The sequence below is a fragment of the Pipistrellus kuhlii genome, unplaced genomic scaffold (assembly GCF_014108245.1).
Source record: "Pipistrellus kuhlii isolate mPipKuh1 unplaced genomic scaffold, mPipKuh1.p scaffold_m20_p_7, whole genome shotgun sequence".
Classification (NCBI taxonomy): Eukaryota; Metazoa; Chordata; class Mammalia; order Chiroptera; family Vespertilionidae; genus Pipistrellus; species Pipistrellus kuhlii.
Window position 1 is genome coordinate 26,997,195 of NW_023425573.1, and position 22,852 is coordinate 27,020,046.

A 22,852-nucleotide genomic window follows, 5' to 3' on the forward strand; every position below is an offset into this window, starting at 1 on the left:
GTACTGTTGAATTTTTGGCAGGATAATTCTTGGTTATAGGGTTCTGTCCTGTGCACTGTAGGATGTTCAGCAGCATCTTTGGCTTCTACCCACTAGATCCTCAGTAGTATCCTTTCTTCTAGTTGTTGATGAGCCAAAATGTCTCCAGAGGTTGACATGTGTCCTGAAGGCAAACTCACCCCTGATTGAGAATCACTGCTCTACACCCATAGTTCTCACACTTGAATCTACATCAGAATCACCTGGAGGACTTGTCAAATCCAGTAGCCTAATCTTCTCCCTAGGGTTTCTGATATAGCAGGTCAAGGGTGGGTTTGAGACTCTCAGGTGTTGCTGAAGTTTCAGGCCTGGGGACCACACTTTGAGCACCTCTGCTACTACTTTGCTTGCAAATACACATGTCATCCCCTAAAAAAATAAAAGTAATAATGATAATATCGACATTTCCAGTACATGGAAAGGTTGGGACTACAGGCAATCAAGGTATATTTTGACAGTGGAATTCATCAGTTTAGAAATCATGTTATCACAAAAAATTGGAAAATAGCTCTAAAATTTGTGTTTTATAATCAGATAAAGACTTAATTTACATAAGCGATACAAGCTTAGTGATTTTTCTTCAGTGATATTACTAGAGAGATGAGCAAAATGAAAAGAAACAATCAAGAGAAATTATATTAATGATCGCAAAGAATCTTATTAGTCTACTAGAGGCCTGGTGCACAGATTCCTACACTGTGGGGGGGGGGGTCCCTCAGCCTGGCCTGCGCCCTCTCACAATCTGGGACCCCTCAGGGGATATCGGAAAGTCAGTTTCTACTCTCTACAGGCCAGACCAAGGGGCCCCACGAATCCATGCATTGGGCCTCTAGAATGCATATAAAATCTTTGGTTAATCTCTTCCCACCCTCACTCTTTCCCCCTTCCCTCTGAGATTCATCAGTCTGTTTGTTTCCATGCCTGTGGTTTCTGCTCCTGCATTGAGCATCTGCCCCCTGGTGGTCAGTGCACATTATAGGTACTGGCCGGTCAGCTGGTCACTTAGGCAATATATATATGTATGTACATTCATTTATTGAATGATAGGAAGACCGTTTAGTTATAATTTCTTAATTATTTTATAATATAGATGATATGGATGTCCACCCATCTTTAGTCGACCATTTGTTAATTGCTTGTTAAGCTTCATATTATAAATTTTATATACATTTTCAGGGACTATGTAAGTAAAAACTATACAACCCTCTTCACTTAGTGCCACATAATTTTAATACCTTAATTAAGTAATTTTTGTTGGAACAGCAGAAAACTGCTGGAATGAATTCCATACAGTTTTTGCAGATAGAAACAAGAATAATGGAATAAATCATTATGGCCTGAATTTCAATGGATAGCTTACATTTAATCTTCTAGGTTTAGCAGACGTGACCGAACTCTTGCAGAGGCATTTTTAGATCATCACTTTTGAGCACTGAGAAATGAAATGATCCGTCAATGCACCAATGAGCTACAAGCAAAATCAATAGTCCTGCGCCAGCAACCTTGTTTTATTGTTGTCTCCTTAATCTCCTCTACTCTTTTGCAATTGCTTTCATTATTACTGCTCATTTAATGAGACCCTGGAGTTTGGAGCCAGGTGGTGTCGATAGTTAAATCTGGAAGACTCTAATGGAATTGAGTTCAAACCAGGTTAAGAGTAATAGAATTACAAATCTTTAGTGCTCATCATCTCATAGCACATGCTTTGTGCAACTTCTATACACCAGAACTTGCTGCAGGCTCCAAACAGAAAGACTTGGGTTCAGAGAGACTAGGTGTGCTCATTAATTAATTAATTAATTAATTAAACAAATACTTAATTATGTTCCTATCTGGGTATTGCAGTTTTGTATACACAGGACAGGCATGGTCTCTGCCTCATGGAGCTTATAGTCTACTTGAGTTGGGTCTACTTGGAGTTGGGGAAAGCAAGAAAAAAAGCCACTATTACTTGTTGGAAGAAATAATGTATAAAAGGCTATGGAAGTGGTTGGCAAACTGCAGCTCACGAGCCATGTGAGGCTCTTTGGCCCCTTGAGTGTGGCTCTTCCACAAAATACCACGTGTGGGCACGCACATACAGTGTGATTGAAACTTTGTGGGGCACGCTCAGAAGTCAGTTTTTGGCTCTCAAAAGGAATTTCAATCGTTGTACTGTTGATATTTGGCTCTGTTGACTAATGAGTTTGCTGACCACTGGGCTATGGCATGGAAGTCCTTCGGTGTCCCAAAGAACTTCAAGGACACCTATCTAGTTGGAACCTAGTTGGGGAAAGAGGGAGGTCTGTGATGAAGCCAGAAACTACTGGGGAGCTGCATTGGGAAAAGGGCATTTAGACACTGAGATTATCCAGGTGAGGTTTTAATACACCTTTAACACACCTCCCTCATGTGCCGATGAGTGAGACTTACAGAAAGAACACCTTTGGGTTCAGAGCAGTAAATATGTGTGGTCCAGCGAATATGTAAAGTCTGAAGCGTGGTTTTGAACTTGGGCAGAGGGCAGGCAAAACAGGCAATATTTTTATTAATAAAGTTGCTTTATGTAGCAGCAATAATATAAAATTTGTATCATGGCACTTTATTTAAAAATATATTTTTATTGATATTTTTACAGAGAGGAAGAAAGAGGGATAGAGAGTTAGAAACATCGATGAGAGAGAGTCATGGATTAGCTTGCCTCTTGCACACCCCCCATTGGGGGTGTGCCCGCAACCAAGGTACATGCCCTTGACTGGAATCGAAGCCGGGACCTTTCAGACCGCAGGCTGACACTCTATCCACTGAGCCAAATCGGTTTCGGCGCTTCATGGCACTTTTGATAAGACACATCTGTCATGTTCAGTATACCCAGAATCTCTTTCTCCTCCTCCCCCTCCTCTTCCCTCTTTTCCTCCTCCTCCTCCTCCTTTTCCTCCTCATACCCAGCCATGCCTGGCCAGCCTCTGGTGAACATTACTGTACTGTACACCTTGTGCCCTCCCCAGTGGTTTCCTTTCTGTTCTTTCTTCTTGGCCTGAATCTCCACCTTTCTTGTTGGACACCTCTGCATCCATCAAGGCTTAGTTCACGAGACATGTGACCATCTGGGAACTGAGGTCAGGAGAAGTGAGTGAATGCCAGTGTCCCCACCATCTCTAGGCTTCTTATAGCAATTTATGCTTCCAGTGCCGGTACTTACATTTGCGTTGTTTAAGCAGGTGAGCTAGCTGATTAGTTCATTTAGACATCCTCTACAGTAATTATTGTTGCCTTAAACTAGCAGATACTAAGAATACTTACTGAATTGAATTCTTACAGCAGTTACCATTTATTGAGCAATTAATTTTCCAAGCACTCTTTTAAGGGTTTATGATTTAATCTTTATGTGATGCTTAATTTTATGTGCCAACTTGGTCATGGTGCCCAGATATTTGGTCAGACTTTATTCTGAATGTTTCTCTGAAGATATTTTTTAGATGGGATTAACATTTAGATCAATAGACTTTGAGTAAGTACATTAATCTCTGTAATGTGGGTAAACTCATCCAGTATGTAGAAGGCTTTAATATTACAAAGACTGACATCCCTGAGCAGGAAGGAATTTTGCCAGCAGATGGCCTTTGGACGTGAGCTGTAACTCTTCCCTGTGTCTCCAGCCTGCTGGCCCACTCTGCAGATTTTGGACTTGCTAACCTCTCCCATTGTGTGAGTTTATTCCTTAAAATGTATGTGTATAACCTGTAAACATAAACATTTATATATAAACATAAGCATATATGAACATAATACATGTGTTATGATATATATATATATATATATATATATATGTTTATATATTTATATATATTTACACATTGAGTGGCCAGATTATTATGATCTCTAAACACATAATAATTTGAACACTCAGTGTATATCGTATATAATAAAAGGCTAATACGCAAATTGTTCCCTCGACCAGGAATTCAACCAGCAGGCAGGCCAGCCAACCACCCATGACCCCTCCCCCTTGCCAGGCTGGCCAGACCCCTACCCATGCACGAATTTATGCACTGGACCTCTAATATATATATATTTGCCTGATTATTATGTGTTTAGAGATCATAATAATCTGACCACTGAGTGTATATCCTATTGATTCAGTTTCTCCCTGACTAATCATATACCTTACATCTAACCATTTCTATCTATTTTATAGATAAGGAAGTTGAGGCTCAGAGGTGTTGGGTCCCATGACCAAGGGTCCATTCCTGACAAGTGTGGAGCCAAGGAATTCCAGGTCTTCCTAAGCTTCAGCACTATACATCTTCTTTACGTGAATTCTAAGCATGAGAACACGAGGACCTGCATGTCACTCAAACTATATTTGCTCTCAAGTATCTCTTCTTTTCAATGGTTCATGAGTGACCTTGGGATTTTGTAGTGCACAAGAACCATCAATATGCAGACACCATGCTGTCCAGGAGAAGCGCAAAAATGCCCATTGGCAGAGAAGGCTGGTCCTTGTTGGCATATTAAATTCTGTAGATCAAATTATCTTCTTTGCAGTTATAATCCCCAGAAATGCCTTGAAAGAACTACACACCTTTCATAAACAGCCAACTGCAACATTTTTAGGAACATGAGAGGGGACTAAACGGACAATTGAAAACGAAGTTTTATTGAAAATAAAATATACCCCTTCCCTCCAAAAAAAATGGGATGAAAACAGAGACATAAGCTGTGCATGTGAATGAAATTAAAACAGAAAACAAACAAACAAACAAACAAACAAAAAAACAGCGTACACACGAAGCCCTGAGCCTCTTGCTGTCTTTGCCATCGGCTAAAGTCCCAGGTTGAGGTCACAACTTCAAAGTGGCCTGGCACCTTTCCATAGGAAAAAGCAGCGGTAAATATTCACCCTGGATCAATTGTTTCTGGTTAAGCTCCAGACCGCCCAGTCAGAGAGAGCAAACTGGGTCGCGGCCTATAAATAAAGTGCCGCTCTCTGGAGGACTTGCTGTCCTCTGACGTGCAGACACACTCTCCAGGGCTCTGAGTGAAAATTATTCTTCCCCGCACAGAGAAGATGGCGCTGAAGACATTATTGGTCATGACTGTTCTTGGAATGAGCATCTGGTCCTGTGCAGGTAGGCAACTCAGCTCCACTCAGTTTGGGGGGGGTCCTGGCCCATGCACCTGACAAATGATCTCACTGTGTCCCGCCTGCTTGCATGCCCAGGTTTCCCGGTGTATGACTACGACCTGGCCTCCCTGCGGCAAGCCCTGGACGCCTCGGTGGCAGAAGTGAACGCTCGGTCCCTGAGCCCGTATCTGTTCCGGGCATTCAGAAGTTCCATAAAAAGAGTAAGCGCACAGTGCCTCTCCCCCAAGCCTCTTACTACTGCGTTCTGCCTTTGTTCTTTGGTCAGTGCATTGGGTACACTTTTTAAAAAATATTTTGTCAGGTTTAAATGATAACAGCTAGTCATCTCTTTCAGACAATTTTTGGCAGAGAAAGGATTTAATTAAGATTCTGCCACAGACTCTCGAGTCTCGCTGGCCCCATTGCCCGTCTCCAGACGGTTCCTGCCGAGCATCCTGCCTTTGTAGCCTGTGTCCCCGTGGCTCCTCTTGAAATCCTTTATTAAGAACTTCTCATTTATTAGAAATGAGGCCTTTTCAAGTTCAGCAGTTCTGCTTCTAATATTTATTGGAAATAAATCCTGGCTTTTGAAATAAAAATACACCCTTCCTTTGTCAGTTTAGTGGAAGTCTGTTTCCTGTTAGCTTTGGAAGTAGGGGAAGATGAATTTTCTTGGGCTTCCCTTGACTAAGTCTGTGACAGGCAAAGAAGGAGAAGCAGATATATCCTTCAAAGGAAATGAGAGTGTGGGCAGCAAGTCGCCTGCCCCTTCCCCGTCCCCAGGGGATTTAGTCACCTAAAAGGTTCCTGTGCAGAGAAGGGCAGAAATGCCCTCAAGTTGGTTTCAGTGAAGATAGGGGGTGGGACAGGTTCTATGAATTACCGGCCACATGGGAGGGAACAGAGGTGCCCTCTCAAGTCTGCCTGCTCGCGTCTCCCATCCTGGCTGGGTGCCGCCTTCGCTCATGCTTAGCTTGTTCCATGTGGCTCATGGTTTCTTAGCCCCAGTCTCCAAATACACCATGGTCATCTTGACCCTTCTTCTTCAGAGAATGGCTCTGTGTCTCATTTCCAGAGTCCCAGGAAATAAATCGAATTGTCCCAGCTGTCTTTTCTAATTGGGCCATAGGTCACGAGAACGATGGACTATGCTTTAGTTAGGTGTGCAGCCAGAAAGGGGACAGGCGGCCTGGAAGTTGTGATGTGGGGTCACTGTGAGATGCATTCCTTGCACACTGGCTCGGGTGGCTGTGGTGTGGGGAAATCTATGTCCTCTTTCCAACCTGCAGATGAACAGTTTAAATTTGCTTGTAATTTAGCCTTGCTCATGACAGAAGAAAGCCAGGGCTTAACTAAATGAATAAGAGCATGAGTACAGGTCCTGAGAGAGTCAATTACAGACAGCATGGAAGTCTGGCCCAGGGAGATGAGCTGGTGTGAGGCAGAGCTACCCAGCGCACATTCCATCATGTGACCATCTTGGTACAGACCTGTGCCCAACACACATGCACCTGCAAATCAGCACACTTAACGTACGTGTGTGTGTGATCCTTAATGAGTTTATAATTAAGTGATGTCCCACCACATCCTGTATGCTGCTGTTCTGTCTGGAAGCTGCCTATTCTTGCCTCTCTCTGGACTTTTCTGATTATTGAGATTCATTGGTCAGGCAACAATCACTACGCCCCTTCCATGAAAACTTCACCTGTCCACAAACGACTGCCAAAGGACCCTGAGTGTCGAAATTTGGAGTTACAAATAAATTTTAGTGAGTGGGCAAATTTGCAAGTATGGAATCTGTGAATAATGAAGATCAATTATACACGCTTCCCTTGGAGTTAGGACCCCGAAGGGCTGGTTCCGTCTTCCCCCTGAAGTGCCGTGTGCCTTTGGCAAAGCACCTTTCCTCTGGGCATGAGCATGAGGGCACGAGACCAGGTGATGGCTGAGATGACTGGCAGCTGTTTTTACTGGCGGAAGATTCCGAAATGTTTTCTCCCTGTGCAGGGAGAGACTGTGCTAACATTGTGAATTTCAGAAACTCATCAGTGGCAGACTGATGCTTTGTTTTTGTGAAGGTCAATGTTCTGGGTGAGAATAACTCGAGCTTGGATATACAATTCAGCGTTCGAGAGACCACATGCAGGAAGGATTCTGGCGCAGACCCTGCCACCTGTGACTTCCAACCTGGCTACTATGTGGTAAGTGTGGTGGGAAGAGCCACCCTCCTCCCCACCCCCACCCCCAATCCCACAAACTGACAGGAGGCAGTACCTTGTCTTCTTCCGTGATTGTCACAGCAAGAGCTTGGCTGTTGCCTGTTGATCGGCCACAGTGGAGGCACTAAGTGTGTCCAGGCTGTATTCCCCGGATGGAGGCAGTGTTGCTTAGTGGTTGAGGACTTGAACTCTGGGTTACATGGTCCTGAATGATCCTGGCAAATTATTTTGCCCCTGTTGCCTTAGTTTCCTGCTCTTTAAAATGGGGATAGTGATGATTCCAAGCAAAGGAAATACAACGAGGCCAACACCAAACAAAAATCCCAGAGACATTTCACCTACTTAAAATAATTTTAAAACACTACTCGGGAGAGTCACATTCTTTTGCAGTTGACTGTTGTGTAATATCTGTCTCCCCCACTAGCATGGACTCCATTGGGAATAAATGACAGGAATAAATGTAGGACCATGCATGTTTGGTTTGTATCCCAGTGACCAGAACATGGTTCCACACTTGGTTCGCACCCATGGGCTGCTCCATCAAACCAATGATGGCTTTCCAAGGCGTTTGCGATGACGTGTACGTGTTCTCAGGCCTTTGTTACACGATCGTTTTATGTTGGGGTTGCTTTACAACGATGTAAATTCTGAAAAAGAATCCTTTGTTTCGAGACTTTTCACCAGGAGTATTTTACAAAGGACCTCAAACCCCAAGTGTCAGAGCAAATGAAATCTGGAGCCAAAGGAGAACCTTGAGGTTCTTCTCACTTCTTTTTGCTCTAGTGGGAAAGGTTTCAGGACAGCCCCTCAGTGCTCATGCAGGAACATCTGCTTTCCTGGGGCTCATAATGTATCATATGCCTAAGAGATATTTAAATATTTCATTTTTCTCCTTAGGTATTGAGAAACTTTCATTTTGGAAAAATGAAATGCCTCTGTTAATTTTTCCTATCTGTCTGCATCATTTTGTCCAGCCCTACCATAGTCCTGGTTTCTTGGACAGGTCTAACCCTCTGTGAGCTGCTGGAGGTACAGCTCATTGCTTTGCATTTTCCAGCCAGCAGCCTCTTGCAGAAGCACCGTGTGGATGTCTGCTGAGCAGGTGCAGGACGTGTGGGTTTTTTGCAGCTGGTCCTCCAGCTCCGAGTCGGACAGCAGTGAAGAGGTATGACTGGGCCTTGGTGTCCATCAGGACAGTTCCTCGTAGGGTCTGTGTGAATCTGTGACAGATTGCTGTATTAGTGTAGTCGGAGCATCACCCAGGTATGGGCAAGCAGAGCTCTGCTTGCTCAGCTGGATTCTTTCTTTTATACCTACAACCTCTTACTTCCTCCAGCTTATCCTCTGTCTGCATCCATCTATCTATCTATCTATCTATCTATCTATCTATCTATCATCTACCTATCCATCTATATCTATTTCTATCTCGCTGTTTCCCCAAGATTTGTGAAATTAGCAAATCTTCAAAGTTTTAGACTTAAGTATGCACTCACTGGTCCTGTGGTTCAGTGGAACAAAGAGGGACATTTTTGCTGGACCAGAGGTCAAAATTATTTGCTAGCTCTGCAATCTAGGTCAGGGGATAGGTTGTTGACCCAACCAGGGAGGGATGGGCAAGGAAGACCAGGTCTTGCATCTCGTACATGACAGTGTGTAGTGAATGGCAGGACACATTCCTTCCTTCAATCACATTGAAATTAATTTGAATGTTGTTGATTTGCATGGTGTTGAAGTATTTGTTGAATGAATTTTTTAAAACTTAGGAAGAAATGGTCAGGAATATGGTATGACTCTAACTAGGGTAAAAACGTGACTATTACATTATTTGTTTATTCATAATGGGATAATATTCTTGACAAGCATTTTTAAAACATTTCTACCAGTATACAGCTGGTATTTTTACTTATCTACTCATATTTTATTCAATTTTTTACAATTTAAATTTGTAGTGAGAATTACATTAAAAGAGTATACAATTTCAACTTCAAAAATTATACATAAAAATAATATTCTCATATTATTAACATACCCAATGCTTTAAATATTTTGTTTGGAAGTCCATATTATTTATTTATATTTAGTTTTTAGTTTTTTAAATTTGTTTTTCAATTACAGTTGACATATACTGTATTAGTTTCAGGTGTACAACATAGTGACTAAACATTTATATAACTTACAAAGTGATCACTGGATAAGTCTCGTATTATTTATGAAAATCTGTTTTAGGATTAGGAAGTAATGAAAGAGGTGATGAGAACTCCTGATATGGGTGGTGGTGTTACTGGCACAGGTAGAACTTTCCCCAGGTTGTTAGGACCTTTTCCACACACTGTTTAGTTGAGCATAACCTTGTGAATTGATCTTGTTCACACTGGCTACTTTTGAGGATCAATACCCAGGTGATTTCTGGGAGAATTGCCCCAGAGTCCTATTCCCTTGGTGATATGACAATACCAAGGGCCTCCTTTTCTAGACTTCATTAAAATATCTAGAAAGTCAGATATGTTTCACACTTCACACACTCACATGCTCACTGCCCAGCTAGCTCAGAAGTGACAGGGCCACAAATATCATTTCACCAGCATTTTATTGGAATTGATTTTGTGGTTTCTGTGGAGAAAGCTAGAGAGATAGTGAAGAGCAAGACAAGCATAGTTCTGTCCTTTGTGGAGTGTATAGATGAGTCTGGGTGATGTCTGTTAAGCAGGGGTGACCAGGCAAGTATTGGGGAGTACATAAAAGAAGACAGATTAGTGTGTCCCAGACAGAGAGAGCTTCCCAGGGAGCTGATATTCAACCCAAGAACTGGAAGGTTGACATCAGGACAGAAGGGACAGGAGGTGGAGGGAAGGGAGAAAGAAATTCCAAGCAAAAGGAGATTACGAGGGAGTTCCCTGAAATATGACAGAAGTTGGTAGATTTAAATGGACAGAAATCCATGACTGGAATGAGCAAAATGCAGAGAGAGTGGTGGGGGTGTGGGGCTGGACAGGACCACAGCCAGTTCAAGATAAAGCCTCATTGGTCATGTTGAGCATCCCTGGCTGATCAGAATGGCAATGGGGCTATTGAGGGATTGTAAGTAGGCCAGTGACAGAATAGATGAAGAGTAGATTGGAACTAGCTAAGGGTAGATGGGGGCTAGGCAGGACAAGTGAGCGAGAATGCTGCCTGGGTTTGGGAGTTAGTAGTGAATGTTGAGAGAAAGGGATTCTAGTTTATTCTATGATCTTTGACACAATTGAAATTAATTTAATAAGTGGTCATCTAAATTAACCCCTCCCTCTTCCGTGTCTGATTTGGGAAGTTGATTCTGATTGTGTGGGCAACCCAAAACTCTTGTTTTCTGTTTTTGTTTTAAAATATTTTTATTGATTTCAGAGAGAGGAAAGGAAATGGAGAGAGAGATAGAAACATCAGTGATGAGAATCATTGATTGGTGGCCTTCTGCACTCCCCCTACTGGAGATCAAGCCCACAATCCAGGTATATGCCCTGACAGGAAATTGACCTTGACCTCCTGGTTCATAAATCAATGCTCAACCACTGAGCCATATGGACTTGGCACCACAAATCTTTCTAATTGCAGAGTGAAGACACACTCATTGTTCTCCCATCTCACATTTTGTAAGAAGACACTGACATTAAGTTAAGTTAGCTCCTGAAACAAACACGATTTTTATATAAACTCTCAGGTTGCTATTCCTGGAAGATTAGGAGATTGAGATTGTTAAGAATTTTGATCCAATTAAAAAAAATTCCTTAAAAAAAATAATTTCTTAAATTAAAAATGCTGCAATTCAAAAGAAAGAGAAGAAAGCAGATGGAGTTTAAAGTAATTCCTGGAAACTCTGAAATAGATTTCTTACATGATACAGAAAAAAAAATTAGAAAATAACTGTTAACCATTTTCAGTGAAATAAATGGTGATACTACAAACATGAAAGATGATAGAGTAGATGAATTTAGACATGGAACAAATAAACCATTGTTGGAAATAGGAAATAGAAAAAATAAAAGACACATGAGTCAAGAAAATAAAGACTACTTGACAAACATGTAGAATACAAAAGAATTTCCAGGAAAAGGAATATAATGTAAAGAAAGATTTAACCATGGAGAATAAGGCTGAAAAAAAATCAAATTTTATAAAAAAGGATTTAGATTAAATGGAGAATATCTGGTAAGAAGTGGCCTTGAATATAAGAAATTTGGATTTTCCACTATATAATTTTTAAAAACTATAAAGACATTTGAGGAAATAAATGTCTAAATTTGCTAAAAGTATCTTCTCCTTAATCAAATAGATATTTGAATCATAGGTAGTCTGTGTTATTTTTTTCATTTTAAAGGAGAAGCGTGTAGGTCTCTACATGGTGCATAGAACTCAGCCAATCATGTAACAGTGCAGTCATCAAGAATGCAATGTTACACCTGTAAGTGGGTAATTGAACTTGACTTTAGACAAATCCTTCTCATTTGGAGTGGAAGGGAAGAGGTCTGGTTAAGGTATCAGCCAAGGGAGAAAATAGTCCCAAAGGGAGAAACTGAGGAAGAATAACTGAACAGAAATTCTGAGCTCAGGGAAGGAGAGGTGACAGGTGCTTCATTTATTTACTGTCTTTCATTTCAAGAGATAGAAACTCAACCAGAGGTAGCCTGAGCTGAAATAAGACAATTTCATGGTCACATTCCCATAAAGGAAAGGGAGGAGTTGGCCTCACACTCAATTTAGGCACCTTCAATGCCATATTCATTTTCTCCTTCTCCCTTTCCCTCTCCCTCCCATGCCTCTCTTTTTCCTTCCCTTTTTCATTGCCATGGACTTTCTCAGTGTAGCAGGAAGCAAGACTACCAGCTACTCCACATTTAGCTCCTTTAAACTTAGAGGGAAAAGGAGTATTTCTCTTAGACTCAAGTGGGAGATACCTTTTGGCATTATTTCCATTGGCCTGGCTTAGTCGTGTTTCTCTATTTTTTAAAAATTCCACCTATATTGAGATATAATTCACATACTGTACAGTGCCTCTCTTTCATGTGTATAGGTCAGTGGTTTTAGTATATTCACAATTGTACAATCATCACCACTCTCTAAACCCAGAACATATCCACCGTCTCAGAAAGAAACCTCTTAGCCATTAGCAAGTCATTCTGATTCTCATTCCTTCCTGGACACAGCCACTCATCTCCCTCCTGTGTCTATAGATTTGCCTATGCTGGATATTTCAATATGTCTTCTTTTATGACTGGCTTCTTTCACTTAGACTCATGTTTTGGAGGCCCATACCTGTTGTAGTATGTGCAAATATTTAATTCCTTAAATTGTTGAATAACAGTTCCCTTTTTGGATATTACAAATAATGATACTATGAGCTTTCATGTGCAGGTTTTCTATAATTGAATGTATTGGGGTTACATTGGTTAATAAAATCATACACTAGTATGCACATGTATTTTTAAAATATGTTTTACTGAGTTTTTTAGAGAGAGAAAGGGAGAGGAGAGAAACATCAATCAGTTGCCTCCCATATGTACCTTGACCAGGGACGGAGCTCACAACCTGGGCTTGTGCCTGACTGGGAATTGAACCAGCAGCCCTTTGGTATACAGAATGACGCTCAACCAATTGAGCCACATGTATTTTTGTATAGCCTTTCAGTGGCTTCATGAAGGCTTTTTATGTGCCCTAACTGCATACATATGGAATCTTCATAGAGAGAAACCTCCAAAAATTGACCTGAACACAATTTGCAAGTCCATGAAACAAGCTTCCATCTTTCTGGTTTATAACATTTGGGAGTAATTCTGAGTCTGGTGAGAAGCATTTTAGTCCATTTTTGCTTCATGTAAATTGCACTTCCCCACATTCTTTTTTAGATATACATGCATGGTACCCTATAAAATTAATTGAAATAATATATTGTCTTATTTAATTAATGAGAACCCTTCAGATAAGAGTTGCATTTTTTCACAATGTCTTTTCTTTTTGTCTCTTTCATGTGCTGATACACACTGATGCTTACATTTATGTAGAAGATTTTCAGGGGTATATTAGGATCCTCTAAATGGAGAAACAGTTATCTACTTGGTAAGTTGAGATCTGTTCTTTTTTTATGCTTTTTTTTTCTTGAAACAACTTCATATTGAAGCTTTCTGTTAATGAGTCATTTAAAACTAGATGTATCTATACATAACATTTGAACAACTACAGTCATTGCAGAAAATAAACGTTTTCTTTTATTTTTGTTTCTTTCTTCACACTAGGCAATAGCAATACAATCTTTCATTTAGGCATTCCTCTGTGTTTATACAGAGGTTTTCCGTGCATGATTTCATCTGATGGCCCCAACATCTCTGTCCAGTAGTCAGGGCAGATGTTGGTGTGCCCTTTGAGAGGGTCTGTAAACTTGAACAGCCTTGCTCAGTCCTCCTGAATGCATGACCTAAGCTTCTGGGCCCACATATGCACTAAGGTGAAGTGGGAGGATCTGGATTAAAATTCATCTAACTGGCTGGGGCTGAATTGGATAATTCTCTAGCTACATGACTGGACTGAACCATCATTTCCGATTCTTAATTGGGAGAGGGAGGCTCTCCTTTCTTTCTTCCTTGTGTGGCCTCTCACTTGAAGTAGGATGGGTTAGTGTTGTGTGGCCTAGGAACCATTTTTATGTTCCTGAGGCTTTTTCCTATTGGTGCTGATGGTGGTCAAACTCTTTGGTGATCTCCCACTTCCTCCTTGGTCAAGAGGCACATCTGAGACATCAATAATAACATCACAGAATGTTCTAGAAGTGACAAGGCCTTAAAACTATTATTGTGTTCCAGATCTCGTTTCTGACACACCCAGACGTGAACAGTTTTATGAACGGTCGCACGGTAAGTGGTCCTGTCTTCTTCCCAGGTCAGTTGACCTCAGTCTCATCAAGTCAGACTCTGTGGTAGCCATTTCATAGGAGATAAACCCATTAAATACAAACAATTTTAAGTGAATGAAATGATAGTAGAGTACTGCATAAACTTGCTTTGCAAATGATTGAAAAGATAAAATTGCGGCATTAGAAACTCACTTAAATGATATCAGAAGTTGAAATATCAAATCAGGCTAGGGAGATCAGTTTGACCTTTTTCCTGCCCCACAATGGGTATTTTCTGGATAATCCAAATTATTTTGATTTTCTCTTTGCCCTCCACTCTCAACTATATTTTGTGTTAAGCAGACATTAGTGGTATTTATTTTTCTCCTGTTACAGATCAGTTTTCTTATTTAATCTTTGTGATAACTCTTTAAACCAGGTTATTGGCTGCTTATATAGAAGAAATGAGAATTAACTCAAGGTGTTAATTTTATGCACAAATACTCTGTACTAATTGCTAGACAGGATTTCCTCCTTCAACCCTCACACCCATCCTGTAAGGCGACACCATGTTCCTTCCCATTTTACAGATGAGCAAACTGATTTTCTGTAACTTGCCCAAGGCTACCCTCCTGGATGCATGACCTAAGTTATGGGACCCAGCTATGCAATAATGTGTAACTGGGAAGATCTGGACTAATGCTCATCTGACTGACTGGAGCTGAATTGGGTAATCCTCCAGCTATGTGACTAGGACTGACCAAAAATTAGTGTGTGGCAGGGCAGAGACAGGACTTTGATACCCATCTGTCACTCTAAAGCCTGTTTGTTTGTTTTTTCATGCTATTTTCCAAAGGAACTGTGAAATTTACTCTATGTCCAGAGTTTTCCATCACAATGAATAAAACAGATATAAATATTTCATTGAGTTCAATGTCTGATCCTCATTAGGCATGCTCACAATTTGAGGCTTGATTTAAGGGGGGGGGGGGAAGCCCAAGTTTTAGACCTTCTCTATATAGTCACTTTGAAAGAACATACAGTTATTCCACTACTGTGACAACTGCTGAGAACATTTTGAACACTTCTTTTGAAATTGCCTTCAGAATCTCTGGCTCATTCTTTTGAATCTCTATACTGGTGGTAAATATTTGCCATTCAATTTGATTTTAGAAATAGCCCAAAGACATTTGGAAATCAGTCTTACCCTAAACTTAGTACCTTAAGCAACAATTGTTTATTAGCATAGTTTTTGAGGGTCAGGAACCCAGAAGCAGTTTAGTTGGGCATGTCTGGCCAGAGTCTCTACAAACAAAGTTACAGATAAGATGCCGACTAGGGCTGTGATGTCATCGAAAGGCTTGCCTGGGGCAGAAAGATTCACTTCCAAGGTTACTCACCTGCTTGTTGGCAGGCCTCAGATCTTCATGGCTGTTGAACTAAGGGCTTCAGTTTCTCATCATATGGGCCTTTCCACAGGGGTGTCTTAATATCTTCAAAGTGTGACAGCTGGCTTCCCCCAAGAAAATGACAAGAGACAGAGAGAGAGAGAGAGAGAGAGAGAGAGAGAGAGAGAGAGAGAGAAGTGAGCAAGCAACAGAGCACCCATGGCAAAGGCAAAGTCTTTTATGAGCTGATTCTGGATGTGACAGACCATCATTTCTGCATATTTATTAATCACACAGACCACCCTTGGTTCAGTGTGGAAGGGGCACACCTAAGAGTGTGAACAGCCCGGAGACCATCTCAGAGGTTGGCTACCACATTGGGGAAATGCCATTTGGGACGAGAAATATATGGATATAAATTAATGTGATTGATCCTTTTTATGTGTCTCAGGAAGTAATTCCAGAGCTGAATTCTAAAAACATCTTGGGCTTTGGGAGCAACACGGACACAGATGTGCAGCTCTCTCGGAGAGGGCTTTGAACATGACAACTTAGTTCAATGCAGCAAATCTGTGTGACAAGCACTGGGCAGAGACATAGAGACTGAAAGAGAAATAGACAGTCCATGCCCTCGAGGGCTTACACCTGTGACTGAGACAGATCATGGGCAATGGAGAGAAATAAGTACTGGGCTTGGTAGTGACACCATGCAGAGCAGGGTGCAGGAGAGCTTGACAAGGAAGACGAAATTGTCATGGCAGGATGGGTTCTGATTATGCTAGTCATAATCCTTTTCATTAATTTATTGTCATGTGGCCTGTGAATGACAGAGCCTATGCTTCCTTTTCTCTCTTTAGAGAGAAGGGGCTTCCCCCTTGGAGGTAGAGGGTACCAGGACCAGTGGCGCAGAGCGAGAGTAAATACTGGCTTTGAGTCTTGAGGTAAGAGGACACAGGTAAAAACGTGTATTTAGAAACAGACACTGTTGGAGTGAATGCCTTCAAACTGCAACTCTCACACCTTCAAACGTCTGTGCTTCACTGTTTACCTCCCATCTTTGCCTTTCCACCGTCTCATCCCCTTCCAGACACTGCTCCTCCTTCAGCTCTTCACTCTTGCTTCCTCAGGCTCTTTCCTGTGGCTTTTGTATTTGCTGCCACTGAGGTGATCAAGTTGTTCCACTTTAAGAGCAAACAAACAAATAGCAAACAAGAGATCATTCCCTTTGTTTGATGAAGTGTCCTTTTCACCCTCCCTCTTTCTCTGCTAAGCTTCTTGCCACAGTGTCTATGGCTCCTGATTGACCTCCTTGCCTCCCTTTCACTTTTCTGCTTTTTGCAAACCGGATTCTAATCTTCCAAATCTGTGAAATCTAATCTGCCTTCCTTTTCTCCATGAGTAATTTAAGCCCTGTGATCATTTGTATTATTTCTGCCACCCAATTCTTTCCTTCTAAAGTAGATTACTCTGTCATCTCTTCCACTTGCCTGACTTTTTCATCATTTCGCAGTTATTTCCAAGTTCACATCTCCTGCCCTGCTCCATCTGGGATCCAGGCCCTGATATCAACTGCCCACTAGATGTAGTTGCTATGGAAACCTTGGGAGCAAATGAAACTCAACCAGCCTCCTTCCTCAACTGAAGATACCACCACCCACCTAATTTTCACAAGTTCACAATTTTAGAGCATCATGGACTCTTCCTTACCCTCTGTCTTCTCGCAACACTGGCAAATTACTGATTTTGTCCTCGCATTTTCTCTGGTATTGGCCCAGGTCCTGGTCCCATGATGTCTACCTTGCAGGTCCTCGGGTTTATCTGGAAACACAGAGGAGACTCTGGTCCTGCTCTACTTAAACCCCCTAATGTTTGCTTCACTTATGGGATAAAGCAGAGGTGTGCAACAGTCAGATCCTGAGCCAAGAGGAGGTGTTGTGGGGAGATGGAGACCCTCACATAGAGGAACAAGTGTCACTCACGCTGCAAACCTACACTGAAAATCTAGTCTCATGGGTATATTAACTCTCAGTTACTAGGGATTGGAGCAAATGCAGCTATGGATTTCCGAAGGCATTGGTAAAGGAACATCATGAAGGACACAAAGGAATGTTGGTATACAATCATAACTGCTGATTCAGAGAGTGTTCATTTTTACACACACACACACACACACACACACACACACACACACACACGTTAATAATAAAGCTTGGGCTTCCTGGGCTTTAGATTTACATAGCACCATATGCCTTCAGGATAAAGTCCGAACTCCCTACCATGGCCCACAAAGACCTTTGTGACCTGGCCCCACCTACTTTTTTAGCCTCATCTCTCCCAAGTCCCCCGATCCCCTAAGCTCTGGCAATACTCAAATACTGGCAATTTCTCCTGCTGTGACCTCCACCTGGAACATCCACCTGGCTAATTCCTCCTCACGTCTCAGGTCTCACCTCAGTGGCCCCTCCCAAATCAGAGCTACATCTCTTTAGGGCCTCCCTCAAGTCCTCATCCCAGACATGCAATTGCTTGTCTTCTTTCTGCCTGATCTGTCCCACCTGACTCTTGGGCACAAAGCTCAGGGAGCTTCCCTGCCATCGTCTCCCAGTGCCCTGCACAGAGCAGAGCACCCAGCAAGCATTCAGGAAGTGTTTGTTGAGTAAATGACAGAATTCTTCCCTTTGGGCTCTTGAGATTCTTTTATTACAGTAAAAACAAAACAAAACAAAACAACAAAACAATAACACACACAACAGCTAAGCATAGTACAATATAATTAATTTGCAACCATTGGAATTTGAAAGAAGTCAACTGACTTTAATAAAATAGAAGGAAAATTTGACCAGTGAGGTTGTATTGGATGAAAAATGCAAATAGTAGGTTTTCTTTTTCATCTATGTGCCCCTGAATATAAAAACCAGTTTAGCTGAGATAAAAAAAACTACTCATTATGAAGAAACAACTCATCATATTCTTTTTTTACAAACTTAAATCATTTTTTTTTTTTTTTGCATAGCAGAGCATTCTCAGGGTAAACAATGGAGTTTTCAATGATTTGGCTGTATTTTATTATTAATGATATGCTTATATTGGCCATGCATACATATGTATTGCTATATAAATTAATGACCTAATTTCTATGAAAAAAAATGATCACTTCAAGAACATCTTTTTTTACTTGATTTTTTTTCAGAGAGAGAGAGAGAGAGAGAGAGAGAGAGAGAGAGAGAGAGAGAGAGGACTACGGTATTTGTTGTTCCACTTGTTTATGCATTCTTTGGTTGTTTCTTGCATGTGCCCTGACCAGAGATTGAACTGCAACCTGGGCATATTTGGATGATGCTCTCACCAACTAAGCTACCCAACCAGAGCCAAAAAACATTGCTTTAAAGACAGCACAAAAAAAAAAAAAAAAAAAAAAAAAAAAAGACAGCACAGACAAAAGGTCAAAGGCTGCCACTCTGGCCTGGGCATTGACTTTGACTGAAGTCCTGGTCTGTCTCTGCTCTCCGGTGTTCTAAGTTTGCTAGAATCATAAAACAAGGCTGGAAAGGCTTCTACAGGGAGTCTAGTGAGGAAGTTGACTCACACTGTCTGGAATCAGCAGGCCTGGCTCCCAGCCCCATCTGCCTTTTAGGAGCTGGGACAGTGACCCAATCCCTTAACATCTATGGCTCAGGTCCTTCAAATATTTTTTTTTAATTTTTTTTAAAATATATATTTTATTGATTTTTATACAGAGAGGAAGGGAGAGAGATAGAGAGTTAGAAACATCGATGAGAGAGAGTCATCGATCAGCTGCCTCTTGCACACCCCCTACTGGGGATGTGCCCGCAACCAAGGTACATGCCCTTGGTAGGAATAGAACCCGGGGCCCTTCAATCCCCAAGCCGATGCTCTATCCATTGAGCCAAACCGGTCCCGGCTGGTCCTTCAAAGATTTATAGTTGTTATCATTTACTGGACCATGGACTCCTTGGGGATGTCTTATCTTGTTACCCTTATTATCTTAGTTTAACAATAAGAAAATATAATTAATGGTACTATCTTAAATTAACAATATCCTTTGTTTCATAATGGTAAAACTGGTGTCTAGAATTTAATTTATATGGGATCTTGCCTGTAAACCGGGCATGTGCCCTTGACTGGAATAAAACCTAGGACTCTTCAGTCCACAGGCCAATGCTCTATCTACTGAGCCAAACAAGCTAGGGTTCCTGTGGGGAGCTTTCTGAAGGTGGAGATGTAGGCTCACACAGCACAGAAGCCTCAGAGCTTGGCTCAGTCTCTGGAACAAAATAGGAGCTGAGGAAGTGTTTTTGAGCCATAACAAACACTGTTCTAGGATTCTCTCAGAAAACCATGTTATCTATCCGAGTGGCTAGTGGAAGGTATTATTTAAACCAAGAGCTCTGAAATGTTTTTGTATTTGCTGTTCTAAAATAGGAACTATGGCAAGTCAGCCCCCCTCAAGTGGTCTGGGCTCTATGTGAGGTCTCACACTGAATTGCTATTGCTGGATTCGCCCAAACATTTTCATTACATAGGGGCTGGAAGACCACAAACCTCACTGACTGCCCCCAAACCACAGCAGCATGAATGATACATGTTCCTTTATATCGATTGTCTAATGGTGTGGAATTCTTAAACTCCATACCCCAGACCAGCAAAAGAGGTGATTTTTAGTGAGGCCTTTGGGCAGTTACTATAAGGTGGGAAGAATCAGTCTGGTGGTTTTATCAATTTGTTTAACACATGTTCACCAAATGCCTGATTCTTCCCCATCCCTTGCACCAGGACATATCAGAATTGCCAAGAATGCTGGGGTCTATGTTTGGACCCTGCATGTGCTTGGCTTTCTATAAATTTTGCAGCAGTCCCAGCAACTGCTGTCATCATTGTCTCCCTTCCATGAATGAGGAAGCTGGTCTCTCAGAGGCGGTGCTGGCATTGGGGAGTAGCTCTTGATGTCTAGCTGTCTGCCAAAGCCCCTCTATTCCTCCCTGTGATGCTTGCTAATGACAATATCTCCATGTTTAGAAAATAGCATAAGAGGACAAAATCTCGGGATTATTTATCTAAAATACATTTGTCGTGTGCTGGGTAAAGCCAACTAGAAGGCAAGGACTTTGATCGATTGGAAATGTTGACAACATACCTACCTGCCATCAGCTATGTGGGGGTGGCCCTAAAACGTGTGCCTCTTAGTGAACTTACTGAGTGGATTCCATACCAAGTATCAGACCAATTAATGACTTTTTGTCGTGAGGTCCCATGACCGTCCACCTACTGGGGAAGCCAAACACCGCTACCCCTCATAAGTTAGGAAAAACCCAGCCCATGCTATGGAGGGAGGTGCATACCTGGCTATAGGTGACTCTATTTACTCACAATCTGAGATCCACTCGCTGCGCACCTGCCGATGATTCCCCAGGTACAGTCCATTCTCCTTGCTATTAGCAGTAGTTCTGCTCTGTAAAATCAATGAAGACGCCGAATCAATGGGTCCTGTGGGAAGTGCAGGGTTCGGTTCTTGCCAGCATCCAGTCACATTCATGGAAATGCATTGACTGTGCTCTATTCTGCTTCTGTTTTCTCCACTAAGTTTTCGATTCTTCCCTCCCTCCCTCCCTTTCTCCCTTTCTCCCCTTTTCTTCTTATTGGAGAGTGGGGCTACACCTTACTGATCTTTGTAATCCCCCAAGGGATACTCAATGCATACACATTTATTGAATGGATTAAATGAATGAATGACTCATTTCCACACAGCCTCGGTTGACCACAGCTGAGGCCAACCTTTACAGGCTTGACTGGTTCCTTCCCTCCCAGCTTCCCACCTGTTCCTTAAACCAGCTGTTCCTTAGACCAGCCTGAGTCCCATCATGTGGCTACAGCCTTTCCTCAGGGCTCCTCTGGACCTTCCTTTTTTGAGACATGAGCATCCTATCTGGGACTGTATCTCTCTTACCTGGACTCCAGTTCCTCCTCTTCTCACTGCAGGTTTCCCTCACCCTTTCCTGTGTTTGAGGAGCTGGCCGCATTGCCATCTTGGGTTCCATGTTGAATGGCACCCAGGCTCCCCAGGCTCCCCATACCCCATGCCTCCGTGGTAAGAATGTGAAAGGCACAGCACAGGATCTAATCATCTTGTCCTCTCTTTTAACAGCAAAATGCATTGGAGGAAAAAGTTCCAGTGAAGAAAGATGCTTCATGAATTGAGTAATTTTCCTTTTGTTTGGTTACAGCCCTTAATAAATGTCCTACTTTTTCTCTTTCACTGCCTGCAAGTGATATTTATTTTTTCTAAAAATAAAAAAATAAAAGATAGGAGTAACTATTACATTTTCAGATAAGGAGCTAATGCTATGAGGAGATTAGTTGAGCCAAGGATTTTAGGAGCTGAGATGTATAAAGCAGCGTGTTTAGCATAATCATGTCAAACACCTGTCTTAAATCATACAATGGTCATAATTCCAAGATAGGCAGTCCTAGGCAGCTCAGAGTCAAGGAGTGTCTTTCCTTTTGTGACTAATTTTAATTTAAAAAAGAAAAGAGAAATCATCTGGTGATTAAAGGACAAGAGGCAATCTCCTCCCCCACCAAAATGCTGCTATTGCTTCTTTTCTTCAGATTCCTTAGGCCACAGAGCCAATAGCAAACTGGCTTTCTGTCAAAGCAGGTATTGCCAGAAAAGAACCAAGGACTGTGTCCCTGAGTCACTTACTTAGAAATTTGTCCTAATTAGGTGCCCCAGTTTGGAGCCAGGCATTTCTGTGGCCAGTCTGTTGTGGGAATGACAGTAGTGAGAGGTCTGGAAGATTCAAAAATCCCCAAATTGGAATGCAGTCCCTTGCCAGTGAGACTGAAACTGACACCTATTTCTATGGCTTTCCATGAAGATGTCAGGAGGTCCTGAGGACTATTTTCAGGACCAATGATACACTAAGTGACTACCAGGCATTTGCACCTCGATTTAGATGGGGCTGTCTATTCCTGCACTGTAGCAAACTGCTCTACTCATCACAGCTTCTAAGTGTTGGACAAGGCTATTGTCTACTTCACCCTCACTCATCTTCTCTAGTTTTTCAAAACTTTCCTGGATATTCCCATATGCTTTTTAAAATTTTAACTTTAAGATCAGCCTGTCAAGTGATGAACAAAAATTCTGTTGATATTTTAAATCAATTTAATGACATCAAATTTGTAGATTAAATTCAAAAACAGATGCCTTTAGACTTTTGAGTTT

General features: G+C 41.7%; 1 protein-coding gene across 4 annotated transcripts; it reads left to right on the top strand.

Moving 5' to 3' along the window:
- Positions 1-4,979: 4,979 nt before the first annotated feature.
- Positions 4,980-21,883, top strand: SPP2 (secreted phosphoprotein 2). 4 transcript variants are annotated; one of them, XM_036421733.2, is made up of 8 exons: positions 4,980-5,150; positions 5,243-5,367; positions 7,225-7,347; positions 8,423-8,530; positions 13,398-13,452; positions 14,193-14,243; positions 16,440-16,550; positions 21,773-21,883. In XM_036421733.2, exons 1-7 carry the CDS (start codon positions 5,090-5,092, stop codon positions 16,547-16,549), a joined length of 633 nt encoding a protein of 210 aa, XP_036277626.1. In that variant the 5' UTR covers positions 4,980-5,089; the 3' UTR covers position 16,550; positions 21,773-21,883. The 4 variants fall into 4 exon arrangements, 3 of the variants coding, with proteins under 3 accessions (XP_036277626.1, XP_045431442.1, XP_045431443.1); XR_006740483.1 differs by having other exon boundaries at positions 4,982-5,150; positions 14,193-14,250; positions 16,469-16,550; XM_045575486.1 differs by lacking the exons at positions 16,440-16,550; positions 21,773-21,883 and adding an exon at positions 15,907-15,965.
- The last annotated feature ends 969 nt before the right edge of the window (positions 21,884-22,852 follow it).